At 42.9% G+C, this 27,248-nt stretch overlaps 1 protein-coding gene across 2 annotated transcripts in view; it reads left to right on the top strand.

Moving 5' to 3' along the window:
* Window positions 1–701: 701 nt before the first annotated feature.
* PNPLA8 (patatin like domain 8, phospholipase A2) overlaps window positions 702–27,248 on the top strand; it is a 68,183-nt gene continuing 41,636 nt past the window's right edge. Inside the window, exons 1-6 of one of the 2 annotated variants that reach the window (XM_077834074.1) lie at window positions 702–995; window positions 3,335–4,542; window positions 4,949–5,098; window positions 8,675–8,826; window positions 12,990–13,084; window positions 19,022–19,193. In XM_077834074.1, the coding sequence (XP_077690200.1) occupies window positions 3,424–4,542; window positions 4,949–5,098; window positions 8,675–8,826; window positions 12,990–13,084; window positions 19,022–19,193 (1,688 nt within the window). In that variant the 5' untranslated portion in view covers window positions 702–995; window positions 3,335–3,423. The remainder of the gene's footprint in view (window positions 996–3,334; window positions 4,543–4,948; window positions 5,099–8,674; window positions 8,827–12,989; window positions 13,085–19,021; window positions 19,194–27,248) is intronic. The other variant, XM_077834067.1, reaches the window with a different exon arrangement.

Here is a 27,248-nt window from a genome sequence, read left to right as displayed (position 1 = left end):
TAACTGATGTGGAGAAAGTGAATAAGGAAGTGTTATTTACTCCTTCACATAACAACACCGAATGGGTACCCAACAAAATAAATAGGCACAGGTTTAACACAAGCCAAAGGAAGTACTTTTTCACACAACGCACCGTCAACCATGGAACTCGTTGCCATGGGATATTGTGAAGACCAAAAGTGTAACTGGATTTTGAAAAAAGAATGAGACGAGTTCCATCAGTGGGTATTAGCCAAGATGGTCAGGTATACAACCCCATGCTGTGAGTGCCAGAAGCTAGGAGGGGGGCAGGGGATAGGACACGGGACAAACTGCCCTAGTCATTCCCTCGAAAACACCAGCCACCGGCCACTGCTAGGAGCCAGGATACTGGACTAGCTGTACCTTCGGGCTGACCCAGTATGGCCAGTCTTATGTAACAGAGCCACCGGGGGCTGCCAGGTGGGCTCAGCCTGCACAGAGCCCCCGGGGTTTGATCCGCTGGTAGGAGCCCTGGGCGGCTGCGGTTTCTGCCGTTACACCGGCCCTGCGCGGGGCGACGCACTCAGCGTGGGGAAGGAGCGGGCGCTGAGCGCGGCGCCGGGCTGGCGTCCCTCAGCAGCCTCCCGCACTCACCCGCCCTAGGGCCGGGGGCGGGGCCACTCACGCAGGGCTGGGCGGAAAGGACGACACGCACCGCCCCTCAGCGAGCGAAGCGTCAGCGGGTTCCGGCGCATGCGCGTTGGGGGTGCCTCCGGTTCCTGCCCGTAGCCGTGTTGTTGTTTGGAGCCGGTCTCCAGGCCCCGCCGCCTCCCTCCTTCCCCGCCGCTGCGAGGGACCCGCCGCGGCCCGCGCGCCAGGAGGGACGGCCCCGGTGCTGGCCCTGTCTGGGAGGGGCGGCGGCGGCAGCAGGTCGCGGGGCCTCCTCAGGGTCTTGCGAGAGGGGAGCGGAGCGAGGCGTGAACGTCGCCCAACAGGTGCCACCCCGCGCCAGCCTGGGGCCGGGTTCCCCCGGGGTAAGTGTCAGCGGGCTCCGCTCAGCGCGGGCCGGGACTCTTGCCGGACCGGCTCCCCGGGCGTGTGTCCCTGGGCCTGGGCGGCCCGCGTCTCTGGCGGGCGAGAGACTGTGCCAGGCACGTCTGTGGACGGGAGGGCGAACAAGCGAGACTGACAGGCTTGTCTCAGGGTGGGTGTATCCCCAGGGTGTGCCCTGCCCTCCTCCCCCGCCCCGCGTATCACACTGCGCGTGTATCCCTGGGTGTGCTCTGCCCCCCCTCGCCCGCCCGCCCCGTGTGTCGCTGAGTGTGTGTGTATCCCTGGGTGTGCCCTCTGTCCCGCCCTGCATGGCACACGGGGTGTGTATCCCTAGGTGTGCCCTCTTCCCCGTGTGTCCTCCCTCCGCCCCACGTGTCACGCTACATGTTTATACCACGTATGGCACTGTGTCTACGTGCGTGTGTCTCATGTCCCTCCGTGCCTATCACTTTGTCCTGCGTTTGTGTGTATCACCGTGTTTAGACCATGTTTATCTTGTGTGTGTGTGTGTGATGTCACTGTGTTTAGACTGCATATTTGTGTCCTGTATGTGCATATGCCATGTATCATGTCCTCTGTATATCATGTACGTATGTCTCTGTGTTTATACAATGTGTGTGCCCTGTCTGTATGTTGTGATGCTTATACCATCAGTGAGTGACTTTTGTTCTTGTCACTGTGCTTGTAGCATGTATTGGGTATGTGATAGCTAAGTAGCACCTATGTGTACCTGTCCCTGTATTTATACTGTGTATGAATGTGTGTACATGTATACCGTATCTCTGTATTCTGTGTATACATAGTCTATGTATCTGTATGCTGTGCATGTAAATCACTTACCTGCCTGCAGCCATGCACCTCAGAATATGGCTTCCTCAGCTTTTGCAAACCATGTCCTGACTACTTATGGCAGTACTCACAAGAACAGAGGTGTTAAACCCTGATGTTTGGGCCAAATTCTAGTTGGAGTAATGATCTGCCTGCCTGAGTTCTTCCTACAGTTTCAGCTGATATAGGAGCTATTGTATAGTATTTTTTCAAACTGTTGCATTTCACTCTAGAAGTGGTGGTGCTTCAGTGGTGTGTTAAATCTCTGTGTATAGGTTGTATGAGATTTATAAGATTCAGAGTGAAAGGTATTCAATATATTATTTTTATTGGTGGAATCTGCTGGATTTGCAGTACTAAAGTGTAAAGTCAACTATTTATTCACAGAACACATGCAACACCTTGACTGGAAAAATCATTTTTAGGGATGATCGTTCCATGTTACCCTTGGTCTCTGCTCACCTGTCTATTAGAAACTGTATGGGGGCTACCTTGTGATTTCCTAACAACAAGGAGAAGTGCAGAGTCCTGCACTTAGGATGGAAGAATCCCATGCACCGCTACAGGCTAGGGACCGAATGGCTAGGCAGCAGTTCTGCGGAAAAGGACCTAGGGGTTACAGTGGACGAGAAGCTGGATATGAGTCAACAGTGTACCCTTGTTGCCAAGAAGACCAGTGGCATTTTGGGCTGTATAAGCAGGGGCATTGCCAGCAGATCGAGGGACATGATCATTCCCCTCTATTCGGCATTGGTGAGGCGTCATCTGCAGTACTGGGTCCAGTTTTTTACAAAAAATTGGAAAGCGTCCAGCAGAAGGCAACAAAAATGATTAGGGGACTGGAACACATGACTTATGAGGAGAGGCTGAGGGAACTGCGATTGTTTAGTCTGCAGGAGAGAAGAATGAGGGGGGATTTGATAGCTGCTTTCAACTACCTGAAAGGGAGTTTCAAAGAGGATGGATCTAGACTGTTCTCAGTGGTAGCTGATGACAGAACAAGGAGTAATGGTCTCAAGTTGCAGTGGGAGATGTTTAGGTTGGATATTAGGAAAAACTTTTTCACTAGGAGGGTGGTGAAGCACTGGAATGCGGTACCAAGGGATGTGGTATAACCTCCTTCCTTTGAAGTTTTTAAGGTCAGGCTTGACAAAGCCCTTGCTGGGATGATTTAGTTGGGGATTGGTCCTGTTTTGAGCAGGGGGTTGGACTAGATGACCTCCTGAAGTCCCTTCCAACCCAGATATTCTATGATAGGCAACCAAATATTTTGAGTTGCTGTTTATTGCCTTGGGGTGCATTTAAACTAATAACCTAAAGTGGGAAAGTGCTGCCTGTCATTACCAAATACTCTGAGCAATACAGTACCCCTAAGAACTTACCTCATTTCCATATGTTTGTTCCCTATTTAAGTAGAAAGAGAACTAAATTGTATTCATTTGTAAACTACTCCTAATCTTTATTTTAATTTACTAATATTTTTCCATTTCAGGTAACATCATGAAGTGTGACTTTTTTGAGATAAGCTTTCTGGAGTGAAGTAAAGAAGCAACATATGAAATACATAAATATTTATAAGTAATGTCAGTTAATTTGCCTTTAAATGCATATTTTTATCTTCTGATTAACACAAGAAGCCTTTGGGGGAAGCAGAGAAACAAGCAGCTGTACTACTTGTGTAGACCTAAACTTTACTGGAGGATTAGTCATGGTATTCCACTTAGAGTTTTTCATACAAGCAAAACTCAATGTAAATGGACCAGAAGCAAAACACGGAAGTGTAGTAAACACATTTATAGCCATGACTTTTTGTATTATAGAGTTTCTAAACATAGCACTTCTTCTCCCAAGGGACTAACAAAAGTGAATAGTCGTATGTCACGAATTAAGAACACTTTTGAATCTGTTTCAAAGGCTGTTTCTGGCACTCACAGTGAACTGCTTGCACGAATAGCTCGATTCAAGCCCAACTCTGGCACGTTGGGGAAAGCGTTTGAAAATAATGTTCAGGAAAACAATCTCCAGGTAAACCTAGAAAACGATAAACAAACTACATGTGCTGGAGCTCAGGGAGATTACAACAGCCTAGTTGTAAAGAACTTTGTTCACACAGATGAAAACTCAGAGTCTACATTGATAAGTAGAAGTGGCACTAATCAAGATACTTTAAAAGATTCCGTAGATATTAAAAACAACCTTTTTCATGTAAGCTACTTCATGACAAATTTTGGAGAGACTTACAACTTTTTAGCAAATCATATCAACTGGTACTTTGGGAATAATACTGTTATGGATCAAGAGAAAAAAGGAAATGCTTTTCTACAAGACTCTAAGAACGAACTCAGAAATAAACTTGATTCACCAGAAAGTGACATAATGAGTAATGAAAATAGGATGAGTTCAGCATCTGCTTTAATTTCTGCAGCTGAGATTCAAGGTGCTGACAAGACAAATACTGCTCTTCCAACTTCCACTAAAAAGAGCATTGCAAGCTTCCTTTCATACCCTAGTAACAGTGTACAAGCTTTTGTAGACAGTTATGTAGGCAGTCTGGTCCCCAAGTTGAGATTTGAGACAAAGGCCGCTTCAGAAAATAAACTACAAGAACGCGAAGAGTCTTTGAAAGATGAAGAGGATGGCAGCAAAGAGATCAAAACTGCAGAAGGGAAAGAAAAGCGTTTGTCTCTTCAGAGAGAAAAGGCAAGTATTTGCTTAGTGTTTACAAATACTGGGTTTTTTAGCTGCTATAGTTGTCAGAGGCATGCTATAGTCTTATAATGTTATAATATCAAAGCTATATTGAAATCTCACCGGCACAGGTGAAACATTGAACCAAGATATTTGAAGGACTGTCACTGTGAGCCAGATTTATAGTAGGCTCTTCTAATTTACGTAAATGAAGAACCAGAGATCAGTTCAGTAAAAAAACCCAAACAAACGAAAAGCCACCTTCCTTGAAGCCTCTAGTGGTATTCTACTATAAGCTATTCATCTCTTCTTGGAGTAATCTAAGAAAACAAAAATTTGAAAAAAGTCATGTCAAGATTTGTATCTCTCTTCTTGGAGCAGTTTCATATTCTTAATATACATATCTCTTTATCTTTAGATAATTGCAAGAGTGAGTATTGATAACAGAACACGGGCTTTAGTTCAGGCCTTACGAAGATCTTCTAACCGAAGAGTCTCTATTAACAGGATTGAAGAATTGACTTACCATCTTCTGGAATTTCCAGAAACCAGAGGAGTTGCTATTAAGGTACAAATCACTTTCACTTTCAACCTATCAACTACAGATAGATAACAAGTATTTTTTGTAATGACAGATGTTTTATCATAAAATAGATAAATGTATAATCGATCTTTTTTTTTCTTCTTAAACTGTTGTATCTTATACTTGTACTATATGAGTATCTTCATTTTTTTTTTTATTGCTAATGTATTCCCTCCAAGAGATACATATGTAAGCCATGATGATTGGCAGTCAGTATCTGCTTTGGAGAAAACCTTGGACTTTTAATTCTCCTATACGTTAACTGTTAAGGAATTCTTTAGTTCTCAAAGCAATACAGTGTACAGTGCCCTAACAGAACCCCTGTCCTAATTGGGGTCCTTTGTGTGCTTGTGTAATACAAATAATGAATAGTAGTAATAAACCTAATAGACTGTTCAGTACAAAGAAAAGTTTCTGTTCTGTCATACTACTAAAATAATTTGAAGGCTTTTCCTGTCTGAGAGTGCCTTATTTTGTCTTAATAAACACCTTAGCTTTTGGCATTGTAGTTTATAACAAACTATGAATACCTGTTTAAAACAAAAGGAAGAATGGCCCAGATTTGTGCATTACTGTGATGCACAAAACTCCCACTTACCCTTCCCCTAACCCTGTAGGCATCTAAACTCAGTAAGTACCTAAGTTTCTGTCTCTGGTCATGTGTACCACTGTGTCAGGCAGGCTTCCAGATGCCTAATCTCACACCTAAGCCCCAGCACAATTATCAAACCAGGTGGAGACAGGTGTTCCCCGCCTCTTGTCTGCGGGGCCTGATCCAGAAGGTGTGCTTATAGCACCCTTAACTCCACACAAAATGGTATGGGGGAGAAGGAGGCTACCCTTATAACTAAGACCCTACCAAATTCATTGTCCATTTTGGTCAATTTCATGGTCGTAGGATTTTTTAAATAGCCAGTTTCTGATGTTTACATCTGAAATTTCATGGTGTTGTAACCATGGAAGTCCCGACCCAAAAGAGGGTTATGGTGGTGTGTGTGGGGGGGGGGGGGGGTCACAGGATAAGGCAGGGTTGCCACTTTTTTGGGGAGCAGGGCCTGCCTTATGGGTGGGTGACCGCCCAAGGTCAGGGGGACACCATGGTCCATCCCGCCTCCTCCCCACAGCCAGCAGAAGGCCCCTTGAACTTCTGAGCCCAGAGCTGGGGAGGGACAGGGATGGGTGTGCCCCAGCCAGGGTCTCATACTGTGCTCCAGGCTTCAGCTGCTATTCCTGGCAGGGCTGTGGAGGGACAGGACTTCCTGTTCCCCTGCACAGGCTGCTCCCGGGGCTGGGTCAGATCCACATCCAGGAACCTCCCCTGGCTGCACTAGGAAAAGTGAAAGTCCCATCCCTCTCTAGCCTGGCTGGGACTAGCAGCTGGAGCGCATTGCACATTAGGAGCCCCCAAATGGGTCGTCCCCAGTCCTGCCCCTCCCCTATAATATCTCTGCAGCTGCGCTGCCTTCAGAGCCCAGCTCACCAGAGCCCAGAGATGGGTCTGACCGGCCCCAGGAGCTGCCTCTGCAGGTAAAGAGCAAGTACTATCCCTACCCAACTGAGTTGGGTCTAGCAGCTGGAGCCCAGCACATGATGGGAGTCCCCAGCTGGGGTACCCCCAGCCCTGCCCATCCCCTACAATAGCTAGGTATCATGCGGGAGATCAGATTTCACAGTCTGTTGTGCGTTATTCATGGCCATGAATTTGGTAGGGTCATTCTTACAAACCCTTAGTACAATGTATACGGTACTCACCCAGGATGTTGGAAACCCCAGTTCACGTCCTCCCTCTGCTTGAAAAGAACACGATTTAAACAGGGGATTCCTGCTTCTTAGATGAGTGCCTTAGCCACTGAACTGCAGTTGTTCTGTCTCTCTAGCCTAATGCATATTTAATTGTTTATCCAAGGTGGAACAGCTTCAACAGGAGACCCACATCAGAATATCCCTGATAGATGGGAAACCCCTGTTCCAATCCCTTTTTTGATCCAGGCCAGGGTCTTCCACATCCTGCAATGAGTATCCTGACCACTGGGCTAAAGGTTATAAGGGGGGGACTCCTCCTCTTTCACTTTCCACCCTGACCCCCTCGCTGTTTTGTGTGGAGTTAGCCAGGGGCTGCTGCTGTTCTTTCAAGAAATGGCTTATGCACCAAGATACCTAATTCCAGGAGAGGGTTCCTAGCTGTGCAATAGGTACGTAGGCAGTGGGTATAATAGGCCAGGGAAGGCGAAGCCACTGCCACAGGACACTGTTAGCGGCTTTTTGTTTATTATTATGTATCATGCAGGTTCCGGGGGCAGCTGAGGAGGCTGTGTCTGCTATTCAGCTTCCCAGGTTCATCAGTAATCTCCCTGGACTCCAGAGGGATTACTGATGAACCTGGGAAGCTTAGTAGTACATACTGCCTCCTCAGCCATCCCTGAACCTGCATGGTGTATATAAAAAGCTCAGCATTCTTCTGTTGGGTAGCTGTGGAAGGTGCACTGCCTTTTCCATTTTCCGGCTGGTGTAGCTTGGGTCAGCTCTGCGTTTGGGGCTGCTGGAGCTGGCTAAGCCAGGGCTGGGCTGCTCAGGTTGGCACAGCTGGAGCTGGCCCGGGGCTTAGGTCGGTTGGCTGACGTGGCTGGGGCTCAAGTCGGTCAGCCAGTGCAGCTGTGACCGGCCCAGGGTTGCATGGGTTGCCGGGGCCAGTGTGGTTGGGCTGGGGCCAGCGTAGTTGGGTTGCCAGCACAGCCAGGCCGGTGCTCAGGTAGGCCTGCTGGCGCAGCTCGGGCCATTCTGGAGCTCCTCCAGTGGTGGGGGAAGGGGTTCTGATAGGCCCTGGGCTTTTCTGGCTGTGGGAGGCAGGGCAGGGGGTGCCTCAGGGTTCTGCCTCGGGGGTTGTGTAGGGCGGGGCAGAGCCAGGAGGCTAGCCCCTCCAAAGGTGTCCACCCGCTGCCCAGGGATAGGTACCTCCCTCCAGCCAAGAGAGAGAGGCTCCTAAGACCCTGAGGGGGGCAGGGCGTAGGATGTTCCCCTCTCCTCAGTGTCTGATATGGCCTAATTTACACATGTGCCCGCTGAGCATGCTGGTTTTTGTGCATCCCATTTTCAGGCACCTCTCTCTCTTTCCATGCATTGTATAAGGAGCCTGGCTGTCGGGCGCAGGGTTTGCCAATTCCAGTGTGTGGCTAGGTGACTAGAATTCAGGAGTTGCAATGCTGAGGATTGTCATGCTTTGGCCCAGATCCAAAAAGGGACTTATTAAATAACCTGAGCTGCTATTTAGCTAGTATGCCAAAATTGACACCCTAACTCTAAAACCTCTGTAGCTGTAGTTGATATTAGAATTTTTTGATTGTTGCGCTGTGATATGAAGTTTCCTGTGAATGCACAAGACACATGGTATTGGACTTTTTCCTACCCTTCCCACCCTGAGATAGTAAATCTACTGGGGGGGGGGGAAGCTATTTTAAATTAAACTTTGCATTTAAATTTAGATTTTAAAGTAGTAAATTAACAGTGGAAGTTTTTTGGTGTTAACACTTAGTCTAAATACAACTTTTTTAATTTCAACTGTAGGAAAAAATAATTCCATGCTTACTACGGCTGAGACAAGGAATTGATGAAACTCTTCATGCTGCTGTTAGGGAGGCTTTGGCTATAATTGGATATACAGACCCTGTGAAAGCCTGGGGAATTCGAATTCTCACTATTGATGGAGGAGGAACAAGGTATGACAGAAACTCTTTATCTCTTTGTAAACTGCAAATATAGGTAAAATTGCAGTCAAACTCTAACCTCTAGAACCTGATTCTACAAACATTTGTGTGTGTGCTTAACTTTACGTATGTGCATGGTCCAGTTGATCCCCCTAAGATAACTCACCTGTGTGAAGTAAACTATGTACATAAGTGTTTGTGGGAATGGGCCCCTGGTTTGTTTATGGAGGCAAGTAAAGGAAACAAATGTAAGATTCTTTTTGTAAAAAGTCTTTCTGTTCTTAATTTATGATTGATCTTAATAGTTCTGATACCTGAGATTAGACATTGTAAAAAAGTCAGTTTAGTTTTTTTAATCTTAAAGGGTTCCATCATGCATTATGCTGTTTAGAGTGTGTAGTTGCTAATTCGTTGGAAGAATCAGCTTACAAAACTTCAAAATTGGTATAAAAATGAAAAATACCTCAAGTTTAGTACCACAAGTATTTGTTTGTGGTACTAAACTCGCAGTAAGACAAACAAATTCACATGTAGTTCCTGGAGCAAGGATAATGCAAAAGTACACTACTCTCTCACAATGGGTATAGCAAGTAGCAGCTTTTCAGGTATTCTGTTTTAGCAGCTCATCTGGTATTGTCCTCTATAGAAGAATGAATGGTGTGGTGAAGAAAGCACTATTTAAAGGCCTACTAATTCATGCATCCTCTTCCACCACCAGTCACTAATCCTTTTTTTTTTTTTTTTTTCTTTTCCTCTTCCTAACTTACTTGATTACTAGAGTTCCAATCCTGAAAACACTTATGCACATGCTTAACTTTCCATATGTGAGGCCTCATTGAACTCAGTGAAACTACTAACATGTATGAAGTTAAGCATGTGCACAAGTGTTTGCAGGTTTGGGTCCCAAATTTTTCAAAAAGAACAAGTGTTTTCAAACATGTTAAAAAAAATTGGGTTTCAGATAATCCCCAATGGAAAGTGAAATATTGGGCAGTTGTAGTTCAGTTTCAATAGCTTATAGATGTAGGTGCACAGTATTTCTTACTCCTGTGGGGAATTCTGCACCACTGCGCATGCACAGAATTTATGTCCCCCGCAGATTTCTTTGCTTCCCTGCAGAAAAATGACTTTGTGACGGGAAGCAAAGGGAAACCACGAGTGATTGTGACCCTCCCAAGCCGTATGTTTCTGGTGTCCAGGGCAGCCAGAAGAGAAGTAAATCCCTATAGGCCAGGGGTGGGACTGGGTAAGACCCGGCCAGTGGCTTATACCCTGCGCTCAGCTGCTAGTCCCAGCTGGGTTGGGGAGTGCAGGACTTCCTCCTCCTCTGCACAGCATCTGGGGCTGTGTCGGATCCACCCACAGATTTCTGCCTGGCTGTTGGAAGCTCTGAAAACTCTTCCTAACCCCCTTTCCCCGCACCCATTGCTGCTCAGGTGCAGGGGGAGGGATCACTGGACAGGGAGCTACTCTCCCATCCACCCAATCCTGTGTATCCAGACCCCCTCCTACTCAGACCCTCCCACCGACCCTCATACCCCTCTCCTGCACCCAGAACCCCGCTGACGAGCCCCACTCCCCCTACACCTGGACCACCCCGATGAGCCGCCCACACCCAAATACCCACCCTGCCGAGCCTCAAACAGCTGCACGTGGATCCCCAGCCCACTATCCCAGCATCTGGACCCTACCCCCACTGAGCCCCCCACACGCAGATTCCCCTGCTGAGCTCTATCCCCCCCACACCCAGATCCCCGCTCTGCTGAGGCCCAGCCACCTTCTCCCGCCCCCCCTTCAGAGTCCCATTTCCATTGCACACAGTAACCCCCCACGAGCCCCATGCATCCAGATCCCCCTGTACCTGGATCCACCATTGAGCCCCCGCACCCAGATTGCTCCACACAGAACCTCTCAACCCACACCTGGATCCACCCACACTAAGCCCCTTCACACTTGGATCCTGCCTTGCTGAGCCTGCCTGCTAACACCTGGTGCACTTGGCATGGAGGAGCAGGTCCCCTGGGTGTTTCTGCAGCAGGCCTGGCCCTTGCGCTGTGTCAGGGTTGGATGCAGCTTCACCGTTGAGTCCATGTCCCTGCGGGAGCAGGAGCTGCACAATGATCTCCCACCTCTGTGCAGCCAGTGGCCCATGTTCCCCAATGCCATGCTGGAGTTTCCACATTTATTTGTCAAATAAAATTTGCAGAATTTTTCAGAATTTTAAAAGATTGTGTGCAGAATTTTTCTTTTGGTGCAGAATTTTTAATTTTTTGGCACAGAATGCCCTCAGGAGTAAAATTTCTTCATTCACATCAAAGACAGTTATTTAGGACTAAGTCCATGGCAAGTTTTAAGGTCCTGTTTTGGTTACTTGAGTATATAAATCATTTTCTTTTTCTTTTTTAGAGGATATGCCTTGTCCCCCCTTTAGCATATCTCCAAAGCTACTCAGCTGACTTTTGTTAATGTTTTCCTAAAGAAAATCACCATTCCACTTAGAGTGTGAAAACTTCAATGCAAAAGGAAAAGCCTTGAGAGAGTTGACATGGTGAAAATAGATTTATATAATGCAGTGGCTCTTTTCAATCCTATATTTAATTTATTTAGCACTGATAGTGTGCTCTAAACTGGACAAACATGTTTGACAGGGTTCATTCCACAAGGAGTTTAGATTCTAAGGACTGTTACTTCAGCCCTTTTTAGCATGAATAAGACTTGCGGGGGTCAAGTCTTAATTCAGACAATTGTAGGTTACTATGGTGCTTTGGCAGAGGACCCACAAAGCCTGCAGCGCAGGGTCTCAAGATCATAAAGAGGTAGCGATAGGCTCAGTCTTCATTAAAAATGTAAATACCAGTGTAGTTTGAACAAAAGGCACTCACTTTTCTGCTTTACAAATATTTGAATATTTGCATAGTTTTATTATTTACAAAGAAGTCAGATTAACTATATTGGAAATGAAAGTCTTTTATGTATCCATAGAGTAGATATACTTGCAGTGGGCATGTGTGTTTTTTCATGACATCTTGCCGCATTACTTTAATTCTGCTCTAGAGGAATAATCTTCAGGCTGAAAACTTGTTTCTTCCTATTTATTCTTTAGACGCAGTGGTCAGAGTGCCAAGGGAAGTGCCAGTTGCCTTTTTGGGGGAAATCTGGCTTCTTGCCCACTAGGACCTGAATTTATTTTTACAACCAAGAGCATAAAAATTATAAAGCTTCCTTCAAGGATTAGTTTCTTTTAATCACTATCATCTTGTCTGGTTTTGAACCAATGAGCTATAAAGGTGAATGACAACAGATTGTTTCCCATTTTATGAGACATTAATCGTACCCAAATAAAATATTCTAGTTTTTGTACTCCGTTTTAATTTTCCGAGGGCTTTACATTTTTGCTATGCAGCCTTGACCTTTTCTCCCATGAGTTAGATCTGTGCAGTAGAAACTAAGTTTCTGAAAACCGGGGACTAAATTTCTATTTACTTCAGTATAAAATTATTTGTAAATCCTTTAATTTTTAAGGAATTAGATACTAAGACTTGTAGGTCTTCATATTGTAATTTTATTTTTTATGGTATGGTTTCTAAAGCAGGGGAATAGAAAATTTGCAAACTTAATTTTATTTGGTGTCTTAAGGCAAATCTGCAAAATTCTTCAACTTTTACTTTAAAAGTAAAATGCATTTTCTTATGTAATCAAAATATAAAATCAGTTTTATGGTACCCATTTGTGTTTCATCAACTGATATAATAATTCCTGTACTTTTAGTTTCAAGATAATGAAAGTTAGAGATTGCTTCCTGCAGGACACTTTCTAGAAAGGTTTTAAATAGCGACTAGTCATTTTGAGTACCTTAATTTGGGTGTCTGGCTCGATTTTCAGAATGTACTGAGCACCATGGAGTACGTCAGGCTCCTTCAAGGGCTCTTAAGTTAGGCACCAAAAATCATTAGTCACTGGTATTTAACCTATACCTTTCCCTTACTTATTGCATCATACTACTCCTCATTATAATTGTCAAACTACAAAATTCTTCTTCCTCCTTTGTATTAAAACCTTGTAGACTTATTATGTCCTGTCTTAGTTGTTGCTTATTCAAACTGTATACATGTTTGGCTCTGCATAAGGCGTAACCAAACCACCATTCTCTGTGATGTTCCTTTAATATGTTTCAGGGGTTTAGTAGCACTTCAGACTTTACATAAACTAGAAGAACTTACTGGAAAGCCCGTTCATGAACTTTTTGACTACGTTTGTGGTGTAAGCACAGGTAATTAGTATTCACATTATGGATTTTTATGTGATAAACTTAATACAAGTAAAAATATGAAAAAATCTTTTTTCTGAAAAATCTTTTTTCCCCCAGGAAAACAACTCCATCTTTATAAATGTAAACCAGTTCTTTTGTTGGGGAATGTTTTATTTTTTGGTAACTGGATGCAACTTTGAGAAGTTTGCTCTTGTATTTACAGTGTAATTTAAGACCTAGGTTAAATGGCTATAATTGTTTGCCAAGTAGAAATGTTGGTGACACAAAGAATGCTTATTACCGCACATTTCCGTCTAATTTTATGTTGAGCCGTGAAACTGAGAGGAATTTATTTTTGAAGAAAGTGCTCTTTAACACCTAGCTATCAAGATATTTGGTGTCCCATAAATACTGACGAGGAATATTGCAGGTTTTGAGCAATACCACAAAGGGTCTATAGAAAAACAAATGTAACAGATGCAATAATATTAATATCTTATGTGTGTACACCTTCTTTGATATTTAGCAGGTTTCCTGGGTCTTGCTGTTTTGGGAGGGGGATTGAAATCCACTATCTCTTTGGCATCACATTCCAAGATGCTTAATCAACACATAATTCTATTGATGTGGGTCATAATTGTTATAAGGTTTGAGTGACTAAAAATGGGCACCTCAGTATAGAAGAGAGAAGTGGTAAGACGTGTCATGAATATATTAATATGTCAGCACAGTATGTATTATGATCATGTGTACATATTATTACCATGGCTTGATGTTCTTTTTAAACATGCTGTTTCTTTAAAAAGTTTGAAAACTCGTGGCGAACGGGGGAAGTCCCGGATGACTGGAAAAAGGCTAATGTAGTGGCAATCTTTAAAAAAGGGAAGAAGGAGGATCCTGGGAACTACAGGCCAGTAAGCCTCACTTCAGTCCCTGGAAAAATCATGGAGCAGGTCCTCAAAGAATCAATCCTGAAGCACTTACATGAGAGGAAAGTGATCAGGAACAGTCAGCAAGGATTCACCAAGGGAAGGTCGTGCCTGACTAATCTAATCGCCTTCTATGATGAGATTACTGGTTCTGTGGATGAAGGGAAAGCAGTGGATGTATTGTATCTTGACTTTAGCAAAGCTTTTGACACAGTCTCCCACAGTATTCTTGTCAGCAAGTTAAGGAAGTATGGGCTGGATGAATGCACTATAAGGTGGGTAGAAAGTTGGCTAGATTGTCGGGCTCAACGGGTAGTGATCAATGGCTCTATGTCTAGTTGGCAGCCGTTGTCAAGTGGAGTGCCCCAGGGGTCGGTCCTGGGGCCGGTTTTGTTCAATATCTTCATAAATGATCTGGAGGATGGTGTGGTTTGCACTCTCGGCAAATTTGCGGATGATACTAAACTGGGAGGAGTGGTAGATACGCTGGAGGGCAGGGATAGGATACAGAGGGACCTAGACAAATTGGAGGATTGGGCCAAAAGAAATCTGATGAGGTTCAATAAGGATAAGTGCAGGCTCCTGCACTTAGGACGGAAGAACCCAATGCACAGCTACAGACTAGGGACCGAATGACTAGGCAGCAGTTCTGCGGAAAAGGACCTAGGGGTGACAGTGGACGAGAAGCTGGATATGAGCCAGCAGTGTGCCCTTGTTGCCAAGAAGGCCAATGGCATTTTGGGATATATAAGTAGGGGCATAGCGAGCAGATCGAGGGACGTGATCGTTCCCCTCTATTCGACATTGGTGAGGCCTCATCTGGAGTACTGTGTCCAGTTTTGGGCCCCACACTACAAGAAGGATGTGGATAAATTGGAGAGAGTCCAGTGAAGGGCAACAAAAATGATTAGGGGTCTAGAACACATGACTTATGAGGAGAGGCTGAGGGAACTGGGATTGTTTAGTCTGCAGAAGAGAAGAATGAGGGGGGATTTGATAGCTGCTTTCAACTACCTGAGAGGTAGTTCCAGAGAGGATGGTTCTAAACTATTCTCAGTGGTGGAAGAGAACAGGACAAGGAGTAATGATTTCAAGTTGCAGTGGGGGAGGTATAGATTGGATATTAGGAAAAACTTTTTCACTAGGAGGGTGGTGAAACACTGGAATGCGTTGCCTAGGGAGGTGGTGGAATCTCCTTCCTTAGAAGTTTTTAAGGTCAGGCTTGACAAAGCCCTGGCTGGGATGATTTAATTGGGTATGGGTTCTGCTTTTGAGCAGGGGGTTGGACTAGATGACCTCCTGAGGTCCCTTCCAACCCTGATATTCTATGAGTCTATGAGCGTCATAGTAAATATACTTGTAATCTGGGTCTTTTTTTAAAATAGTTTTAATTTTAGCTGTTTGCCTCCCCATGTCCAGGGAAAAGCCTTGCTACTTGCTGAGATTCTTTCCTGTATATCAGCAGGAGTGGGGCTCTAGGCAGCAGATGTCCAAAGTGCCTGAAGAAACAAGGCTGAAGATGTGCAGTGAATTTGAGGCCAGGGGAGGGGAAGCAGTTGTGCTCCTCTTCTAAGATCTGGCAGCTTGTGGGAGGGGGCAGATAAGCAGATAAGTTTCCTCTGCAAAAGAGAGAACCCTAACAGAACAATTACAGAGAAGTGCTGAGCTCCTATTCTTCCTCTTGTCCCATGCCAATCTGCTGTCCTGGCCTGCTTGTCACTACTCCTCTTCTGGCAACCATTTGATCTGCCACTCACTTGAAGAGGATACAGCACCTATGTTTCCTTCCACCCCTTGTCTTATCTTCCCTCATAGAATTGGTTTTCCATCAACCAGCCTAGTGATCTCCACCATAATCATCTCATTCTCAGGAGGTGGCATTTCTTGCCTAAGCTGCCATATTCTGTTAAGGGTGGGCACCAAAGCTTCTTTGACCATCCATGCTGTACATCTTAAGCTACTGTTCAAACAGCAGTGTGTTATTTTCAGGAGCTCCTACTACTAGGAGTGTTGATTTAGAAAACAACCTCAAGAGGTGGGCTGATGCTTCTCCCTAGAAAAGAAGAAAGGTTCCAAACCATTTTTTAGAAGGCCAAAACTGACCAATTAATCACCCTGGTGTTCACTTTTCAAAAAGTAATGTCAAGTCAGTAACAATTTAATACTATTAAGGCTGATGTAAGTGGTCTATTGTAGGTTACAAAACAATACAGCTTAGGTTACAAAACAGTACACTTCACTTTAGAAATTTAAGTACCCCATTTCTCCTGCTCTGTATATCTCTTCCAATGTAATCTGTTCCCAAAATACATTAGCAGGCATCACAACTTGAAATATTGCAGTTTGACTTTCCATGAGGAAGTACTGAGTTGAATCATAAATACTAGAGAGAACTTCCAGATCTAATAGGCAGTTTCAAGTAAAGACTATTTATTCATGTCTGAATACTGGTGACATCATAGCACAATTTTTGGAAGCCTTCTTAATCCATCCCTAACTTCACATACTGAGCTGACCTCCCATTTGGTGTTTGTAACGACCAGATGATTGGAGCCTTCCTCTCTCATTTTGTAAACAAAGACCATTGTTCCCATTCCTTCTTTAGGACAACATATAGCTCCAGTTTTTGCTTTTAAGTTCCCAGTTACAAGGGTGATGTCTTTGCTTGGTGTTTTGAATGAGTGTCTCTTCAAACCATGTGGAGAACTTATGAATTGCGTCATCAGCTGCTGCTGTTGGGTCATAAACCTGTATGATCGACATATTAACTGGCTTAGTTCAAAGGCGAATTATAATGAGTCAGTTGTTGATGGGTTGTATCGAAGCACACACTTGGATGTCTCCTTGGATAAGATAAATATAATTCCATTTTCTGTTACTCTTCAGGATCCAAGAAAGCATGTGAAATGACCTCTACCATTTATCATCCTGAAATGACCTCTACCATTCCATCATAGCTTTGAGGTTCCACATACAGCTATCTTACATCTTTCCATTTCTTTGGTCACAATAGTAATCCTCCATTTATATATACTTTACTCTGATGATTAGTTTATGAAAGTTCAGGTCATTCTTTACCTTGGAGCAAATATCAGGCACTATTTCCTGAAGGATTTGGTATACCACCATAACTGCAAGCAGTACTCTTTTATATGGTCAGAACCTCTTTCCCACTGTAATTTATCATGCCGTCTGGACCTGTGTATGCGGGGAGGGGGGGTGGAAGGGAGAGGGGTGTTCCTCACCATCCAGCACCACACATGGATCATGTTACCTTTGTTCTCCCATGATAGTTCTTGTGAGAGAAAATATAAAAGGTGGTTTGCAATTGCCTTACCTCAGGTTTGTGGCTGCACTGGTTAAGTCGTTATTGAATACTTCTGCCTTTAGATGGCATTTCCTCCATCAGCTGTTGCACTACACTCCCAACGTGTTTGTCCATCCAAAGCCATTGGTGCTTCCTGAGACTTTGGCCAGACACAGATGGTACCATCTATTGCCATTATGATAGCAGGCTACAATACAGCCTGACCTGACCAGGCATTGTGGATAATATTAATTTGTGACTGCAGGATTTTTCCCTATTACATATTTTCTATTACTCTGAGAAGTCTAGCTTTTAAATGACTACTAATTAGACATTTCCTAATAAATATCTCAGTTATGTCTAGGACTCTTTTGGGGGGAATATTGAGCCTAAATTTTCTTTTACCTAGTTTAATCTAATTACTCCTAATTTGTACCTTTTTGTCTCTCCTGAACAATTTTTCTCCCTCACCAGCATTGAAACTCTTCAGATATTACTAAATTCTCTCTCCACTATCTTAATTGTCTACTGGTCAAATTAAAATCTGTCTCGTGATTTTTTTTTTTATAAAGGGAAATTGTTAACACCCTGTCCCTGATACTGTGCCTCTACTCTTTTGGGGGAGGTGGGAGGAGAGGTTCAGTCATAATATCACATTGCCAGTCCGTATCTAATCTGTGGTCCTGCTGTTCTTTATATGTATGCATTTTTTTGACATTACTGGTGTCCCAATATTTCCCCTTTTTTTTGACTATCTGTAGTTTTACATTATTTTTCCTGAACGGCACCAATTTGAGTCTAATTTTATTTTATACCCAGATTCCTAACGTCTATACAGTGTATAGATTATTTGTGTCCTCACCCACATTTGCAGTATTGTCTGGTTTACTGTAGTATAAACTCTGCATCTGACTAGAGCTCAGCTTCACTTCCATACATCTATGCTTCTCTTTTGTGCTAGCTGCAGAGTGACTCTAGAATAATAATTCCATCTGTCATAGATCCTGGCCCTGCCCTTAAAGCCACTGCTGTGATACACATGTCAGCACTGTCTAAAGTCCATTTGGTGGTATTCTGCAAGCATGCTCTTCAAATACCATTGAACCTTTTTTCTCAGCAGTTCAGGGTCAGGCTATTTTGATACACGCTACGTGACACTATGAATGAATGGCTAACTATAAATCAGTTGCAGATAAATATATTACAAAGCTTTTAATTTTTCTGAGCTTTCCTGGAATCTTTACATATTTATTTAGTATCTTTACTGAACTGATGAGTTTGTCAGACATTCTGTATGTAAAGAGTGAAAAATAAATATCATGATTTGATTTTAGGCCGTTACATGTAGCCTAGACTTCACGTATTAGGTTGCCTTCTCAAATAAAAAAAGGGACTTAACTTGTTACAAATATCATATTTATTTTATGTAACTCTTTGCAATAATAAATCACAGTATATTTTATTGTTTCTTTACAAAACTTTCCGTAATTTTATTGCTGAAAGTAAAAGCTGTCTCTAGTTATGTCCCTCCGAACAAATTGATATACTCTTTGAACAAAAAAAGAGCCTGTGAAAAGAAAGTCAGTTGATCATACCTTTTAAAGGAAAATATTATAATATGTGAATTACCATGGCTTCTGAAACTTATTATATTAAAAGAAGTAATACAGCATCATTGTGTCATCCCAAGTTACATTTCAAATTTTATTTTATTTTTTTCAGGTGCTATATTAGCATTTATGTTGGGGTTGTTTCATATCCCTCTGGATGAATGTGAGGAACTGTATCACAAATTAGGATCAGATGTGTTTAAGCAGAATGTTATTGTTGGGACAATGAAAATGGGCTGGAGCCATGCATTTTATGACAGTGATATCTGGGAAAAGATGCTCAAGTAAGTTAAAATGGACTTTAAATCATTTTTGAAAATATGTGGTCTTGTTGCTGCTTTAATTGTAAGCAAAAGTTTAAAAACACAGCTCTAAAAGGGTAGATACATTATACCAATATCTTTTGAAATAGCTGATTGTTTCCATTTAGCCCAAGTATCTGAAAGCATTTAATACAATCATTCTTCTGTTTCCAGGGAATAAAATGAGCTGTGATATACAGCTTTCTGATTTTATGCCCATATACTTTCCAGCTTTGCTCATTCTGTCTCATTACGTGTCTGCTACAAATATTGCTAGCCACATGCTGTGAATTTTCCCTAAGGAAAAGTGCTAAAAGTGAAATAATAGGCTGTGTCAAGCACCCCGCCCCCCATTTTAAATGCTACATTATGTATCTTCCTACCCACTGCCTTTTTCTTTGAAAAGGAAAAAATCCACTAAAAGATACTGTGATGAAAAGATGTACCTGCTGCTGTGTAAAATCTGTCTATAAAGTGAGGAGCAGTTAGTTTTCTGTGTGTGTAATAACAGATAACAAGTTAGGAAATCATTTGTTGAAGAAATGCATTTAGTGTTTTTATATATTGATGTCAGGAGGTTTTTTTATTAAATTGCTTCATATTCATATTTAAAATAGTTCTAGTATTCATAATTCATGGTGTATTTAGAGTGGCTTGCTTTTTGGAAATAGTAAAGTTAAGAAAACCTATATCAACATTATGGAGGAAAGTTGTTTAAATTTTAAACTTTTGGGCTCTTAATGAGAGACAAATAACATTGATTATCTATCAAACAATAATGGCAAGCTTCCATATGTAGACTTGCCAATACATTTTAATCCTGATTTTTCAATACTCATTCTGTTTTGTTCCTTGTCTCTTTTGAGCAGCTTTTATGTCAGCACCTGAGGTTGGTTATTACAATATTATCTTCCAGTATTTACTGGTGAAAGCATTGAGTATTTGTTTAGAGGACATTTTAAAGCTGAGATGGACTAGACCTCCCTATTCATTACCAGAAAGGATCACATTCACCGGCTGCTAACTCTTTTTCCCTCGATGATAACATTTCATTGTAGAAAACTCAGCATTGCGTCTGTGTTAAGACAGCTGAGTATTTGTGAGTCAAGTTTCTCTCAAGCAGGCATCTGTAGATGGTAGGGTATACACAAGGTTGGCTGACACATTTGCTTGTCTCAAAAAATTGATGCTCTGGACCGTATCTGCGCTACCAAATAGTATCTACTGACTGCAAGTTTGCAATTGTACATAAAGTAGAAGCAACTTGCTATCCAAACTCAGTAGTATAATGGAGAATTTGCCATGTCTTGCTATTCTGGGAAGTCTGTCTTCCCCACTGTTGCTTTGAAAGCCACACAATATTGAAGGTCGCGTCTATTAGTAGAAGATTATACCTGAATTGCCTCAGTATCTGGAAAATGATCGGGGACATAGTTTAATCCTTGAAAACAAATGCTGTTTTAACTCCACATTCAATATTTTAAAGAGATGAAAATGTGGAGCAAACATTTTACAATAACTTCTTTCTTCCCCAGCCTTGCCTGAAGTGAAAAATATATGCATCTTCAGGGTTGGCCTTGAATTGGCATAAGATGCCTATTCTGAGTGACAAAGTGTTACAGGTCCAGTCTCTCACCAGCTTGTGATTTTCTGTGGCTTTAGTGGTCCAACTCCTGCATATTTTCAGGTTTAGACAAGATGGAGTCAAGTGACTTGACTCACCTTGGGCTGGGGTATAGGATCACTGCAGCAGCTTTACCCAGGTGGCACATTCTGCATGGAAAGATATCACTAAGAGCTCTTATTTAAGCGATTGCCCATGTGCATTCCACTCTTAGTGTAGGCCCTGGTCTACATTACGAGTTTAGGTCAAATTTAGCAGCATTAGATCGATTTAACCCTGCACCCGTCCACACAACGAAGCCATTTTTGTCAACTTAATGGGCTCTTAAAATCAATATCTGTACTCCTCCCCGACAAGGGGATTAGCGCTGAAATTGACATCGCCGGGTCGAATTTGGGTTAGTGTGGACACAGTTCGATGGTATTGGCCTCCAGGAGCTATCCCACAGTAGTCCATGGTGACCGCTCTGGACAGCACTCTCAACTCAGATGCACTGGCCAGGTAGACAGGAAAAGCCCCACAAACTTTTGAATTTCATTTCCTGTTTGGCAATCAGCAGAGGTGACCATGGAGTTTCAGAATCGCAAAAGAGCTCCAGCACGGACCAAACGGGAGGTACTGGATCTGAACACTGTATGGGGAGACGAATCCGTGCTATCAGACCTCCGTTCCAAAAGATGAAATGCCAAAATATTTGAAAAAATCTCCAAGGGCATGAAAGACAGAGGCTATCACAGGGACCCGCAGCAGTGCCGCATGAAACTTAAGGAGCTTAGGCAAGCTACCAAAAAACCCAAGAGGCAAACGCCTGCTAGGGGTCAGAGCCCCAGACATGCCACTTCTATGATGAGCTTCATGCAATTCTAGGGCGTGCCCCTACTACTGCCCCACCCCTGTACATGGACTCCTATAAGGGGGGAGTCTCACGCAATAGGGATGAGGATTTTGGGGATGAGGAAGATAGCGCACACCAGGCAAGCGGAGAAACCGTTTTCCACTACAGCCAGGAACTGTCACCCTGGATCCAATACCCTCCCAACCCGGGCTCCTGGACCTTGAAGGTTGGAGAAGGCAGCTCTGGTGAGTGTACCTTTCTAAATATAATACATGGTTTAAAAGCAAGCGTGTTTAATGATTAATTTGCCCAGAAGACTTGGGATGCATTCGTGGCCAGTACAGCTACTGGAAAATTCTGTTAACATGTCTGGGGATGGGGCGGAAATCCTCCAGGGACATCTCAATGAAGCTGTCCTGGAGGTACTCCCAAAGCCTTTGCAAAAGGTTTCTGGGGAGGGCAGCCTTATTGCGTCCTCCATAGTAGGACACTTTACCATGGCAGGCCAGTAGCACGTAGTCTGGAATCATTGCATAAGAAAGCATTGCAGCGTGTGGTTCTGGTGTTTGCTGGCATTCAAGCAACATCCGTTCTTTATCTCTCTGTGTTATCCTCAGGAGAGTGATATCATTCATGTTCACCTGCTTGAAATAGGGGAATTTTATTAAGGGAACATCAGAGGTGGCCGTTCCTGCTGGTCTGTTTGCCTGTGGCTAAAAAGAAATCATCCCTGCTGTTAGCCACGTGGTGGGAGAAGGGGTGAAGTGATTATCCCAGAGAATTTGGGGGGGGGGGGGAGGCGGTAACCTGAAAACATCAGCCCATCCCTTTAAATGGCCAATGTGTCTTTTTCAGTTTTAATCTCCCTTTTTTTCCTCCCACAGCTGCAAATGTTTCAACGCTGTGACTAGCATCTCCTTCCCAGAGGCTAGTGCAGATAAGAAGGCGAAAAAACCGCGCTCACGATGAAATGTTCTCTGAGCTCATGCAGTCAACCCAAACTGAAAGAACCCAGCAGAATGCGTGGAGGCAGACAATAGCAGAGTCCAGGAAACCACAAAATGAACACGAGGACAGGAGGCTGGAGCAACAGGAGAGGTGGCAGCAGCGTGATGAAAGGAGGAAGGATGCAATGCTGAGACTACTGGAGGATAAAACTGATATGCTCTGGCGTAAGGTTGAGGTGCAGGAAAGGTGCAGACCGCCACTGCAGCCCCTATGTAACAAACCGCTCTCCTCCCCAAGTTCCATAGCCTCCTCACCCAGACGCCCAAGAACGTCGGGGGGAAGCACTCCGGGCACCCATCCACTCCACCCCAGAGGACTGCCCAAGCAACAGAAGGCTGATATTCAATAAGTTTTGAAGTGCAGTGTGGCCTTGTCCTTTCCTCCTCCACCACCTCACCTGGTGCTTCCATCCTCCCCTACCCCTCCCAGGCTACCTTGGCAGTTATCCCCTTATTTGTGTGATGAATTAATAAAGAATGCATGAATGTGAAGCAACAATGACTTTATTGCCTCTGCAAGCAGTGATCGAAGGGTGGTTAGCTTACAGGGAACCAAAGAGTCTCACTGCTGCATTCGTCAGTCGAGCAAAAACTCGACTATCTGCTGCACCTGAAATAGTACAAACTTAGCAGTTTTCCTCTATCAGTGTTTACCTGGCAGCAATATCAGCTTTCTGCGCTCAATGGATAACTGTTCTGTTTTTTCTAACAACATGACAATTAGATTCCTTAAAGGCCTGGAAAGATTTTACCCTCAACTAAAGGAGCCCATTTCCCCTTGGGACTTGAACTTAGTTTTGTCTAAACTTATGGGATCCTCTAGCAATGTGCTCCTTATCAAACCTTTCCTGGAATGTGGTTTTCCTAATTGCTATCACTTCTGCCAGAAGGGTCTCCGAACGGCACATCATCACATCCAAACCACTGTACAGTCTTCTTTAAAGATAAGATGTATTTACACCCTTGTTCGAGGTTTCTCTTTAAGGTAGTTTCAGTTTTTCATATCAATCAATACATTTACTTGCCTGTATTTTACCCCAAACCATATGCAAATAGGGTTGAGCAATGGCTATGCATACTGGATGTTAAACCAGCACTATTGTTCTACATAAACCAAACTGTTTTGGCAGTCCACCCAACTATTCATGGTCATAGCAGACAGAAAGAAAGGTCTCCACACAGAGGATTTAATCTTGGATAACTTCTTGTATCCTTTTGTGTTATGATCTTGCAGGTGTCTCTCCTCCAGGCAAGCTGACTGACCATTTTACAAGATCGCAAATATCCTCCATGGGATCCCTAGCACAGATCCCTATCCATTTGCAAAGCAGCAACCTGGTCATCTGTGCACACTTTCTTCTCCCATTATGCCACCATTCGGTATTCAAGAAATGATGCCAAATTTGCTTGAACTATAGTGCAGTCTTTGTGTACATGAACGCCAGTCCCTCCACTTGTTTAACTGTTCGGGAGTCACCAAGAGTGGAATGAACATGTGCAATCGCTCAAAGAAGAAAAAACAGTTACAACAGACCCTCTCTAGAGCGCACATTGCTATAGCGCGGATTTGCATATAGCGCGGTCACGGTGATGGATCCCAAATTTAAATGTTTAAAGTGGGATCCATGGTAACGCGGTCCCCACGTTAACATGATACCGCGCGTGGATCCCGAACCCCACATTCTAGCGAGGGTCCAGTGTACTAACCTTTTGTAACTTGTTCAAGATGTGTTGCACATGCCCCCATTCCACAAACTGACCTCCTACCCCTCTGCATCAGAGTTTCCAGAAGGAAGGAACTGAGGAGACTGGGGGTCAACTGGACCCTTTGTGCCAATGCCGGCAGCAGAGGTGCTCAAGCCACCCTGACGGGTACCACTGAAGGAGAAGTTTCTGGTGACTGTCCGTGAGGCACACACACACTAATAGTGGAATGGACATGTGCAGCGCATCTCAAAGAACAACAGTTACAGAAAGTTAGTAATCAACCATCTTAAGCAAAACTGAGATAGGGAATCATTCTACTGAAATAGCTAATGAGGGATCTTAATGTAAGAGTCTAACTTCTGATATTGTCAGAAGTAACTGAAATACTATATGGGAGTAAACACAGTTAAAAAGCATAATGTAGAAAAGTGTTTCACTGTTGAAGTAGAAGAGGAAAACATGGAGTTGGATAATCCTTCAAGTGAGACACCTTCAGCATCACCATTATCCTCAAAACATAACCGTGATGATATCTTTAGTCATTATTTCAGGCCTCTCAGTAGCTTTTCAGCTTCATTCAGGAGTTCTATTTGTCTTTGACATCCTGAAAATGGCGGACACCAATCTTTGCCTTTACACTATGATATTATAGTATATTCAAAGAGAGGTACTCGATTAAAAAAAAATTTTGTCCTCCTTTTATGCCATCCACACCTACAGTGTATGACAATTTAATAATTGGAGCTCTTTGTCTTGGATATTCTCCAGACAGCTTTAAATTCTCTGGTCCACTACGACATCTGAAAATGAAGAAACACAATATTAAAAAACAAAACAAAAATCCAATGTAAAATGGTTGAATACGAAGAACGATCCGATAATGGTGACAAGCACCCATTCAGGAAAAATGCATTCCTATTTAGTTATATGAAAGGAAAACCACAGACCTATTGTGTCCAGATGTCTGAAGATGCTATCCAAGAATGCAGAGAAAGGAGTAAGACTTGGAGATCTTTGCCATTTGGTCAGGCAACAAAAAAGAGAAAGATGAGAACTTTCTCATGTGCAGTTATCTGATACATTTGTCCAGTCCTATTTAAACCCCATTTATAAAGAAGCAGCATCTAACAGTCCAGTGCACGTTTTTAAATTTCAAAAATTCTTCCACATCCATCTTTAGTGTTAGGTGGTTGAAAAAGAAGGATTGACCTTCAGCTTCCCGATTATGCTCAACAGAATCTTCTCAGGAAAATTGTCTCACATTTAGGGCAAATGGGTGCAGACCCCTTGGGTTGGTGTAAGTCAAAATCAACTTGTCTGGAAATGCTACACACACACACTTTCATGAAAATGAAAATTTACTGCAGCTACAAAGAACGCAGGAGGTAGGCAGTGTATTGATTAAGCACTCTAGTACTGTACGCTTTTTGTGATGTGGATAGTGGCAAGGCAATTACTGTCATCTTCATGTTACACACTTTGTCTACAAATTAAACTGAAAATTAAAATCCATGAATATTAATATAACTGTTGGCCTGATCCTACAATGAGATTTTGGAGGGATCAGGGCAGACTCTATGCCCGCACAGTGTTCCACTGAATTCAGTGGGGTTCCACACAGGTCATGATCTAGCAGCTGGGCCTTAAAATGTATACTAAAAAAGTATTCATGTTGGATGGCATTTCTCTAAATGCTTCAGTAAGAAAATTCAATTAAGCTCACTTCCAGTCATTGCAGAATATACAAGGCAGTTTAACTTTACATGCCTTGTTGTGCTAACTTGTTCTGTTTAAAATACACAGTCTTCCTTGCTTCAACGTAGGGTTTCCAATATAAAATTTGCCCTAGTATATATTAATAAAAAACACTTTTTGAGAGAACAATTCTAATAACCGTAGTAAAGCTAATGTTTTCCCTACAATTGTGGGGCATGTGGTATAAAGCTACTTGGGAAATTACAACTAATTTTGGTGAACAATAGCTTTTTGCTGTAAGTAATGCAGAGAATTTGCTTCAGTATTAATCTTATGCATATAAACACTTTGCATTTTAATTTTAATTGAGCAACCTGTTTTGCTTTTCATTTAATTCGATGGCTTCCTATTATAGCATCATTAAGATCATTACATTTATGACATGTAGTTACTTTTACTATTCATTTCCATTTTCTTCCTGCAGAAAGCAAAAGTGACCTTACTTTTTTATGTAAATCTATTTACATAATACCATATTGAGTTTAATATGCTAGAAAAAATAGGGGTATAGTTTTGTCCCATATTGTTGGATTTTGTATTGAATTGAGTTTGAATGTGTGTTTTGTTTTGTTTTGTCCTTGAATAGTGTCTACTATATGTAGAAGACTTATCTGGGAGGGAGCAGCAGAGGGGGTTTGACAAACTAGCCAAAATATTGGTACATTGAGGGGAACTGATAAATTTGTATATGACAGTGGTTCTCAACCTATTTACCATTTTGGGCCACATCCCATACTCTGACAAATGAAACTGAGTGTTGATAAATGCAAAGTAATGCATATTGCAAGGGAAAATGTAACTGCTTCTACACCTTGCAGATTTCTAATTAACTTTATTACCTCAGGAAAGGGACCTGGTGTCATTGTGGACAACTCAGTGAAGAAGGTCTGTGCACAAAAAAAGCAAACAGGATGTTTGGATGCATAAGAAATAGGATGGATAATAATACAGAAGATATTATGATGGCCATTATATGAATCAGTGGTGCAGCCCTAGTGACGAAACTGTATGCAATACAAGTCACCTCATTTCAGAAATGATAGAAGAGTTAGAGGAGGCTTAGAAAAGGGTGACCTATTATTTATGTCATGGAAAAACTCTTAAAGGAA

The sequence above is a fragment of the Eretmochelys imbricata genome, chromosome 1 (assembly GCF_965152235.1).
Source record: "Eretmochelys imbricata isolate rEreImb1 chromosome 1, rEreImb1.hap1, whole genome shotgun sequence".
Lineage (NCBI taxonomy): Eukaryota > Metazoa > Chordata > Testudines > Cheloniidae > Eretmochelys > Eretmochelys imbricata.
The sequence above is the reverse complement of the archived record's forward strand: the minus strand, read 5'-3'. Positions and strand labels throughout refer to the sequence as shown.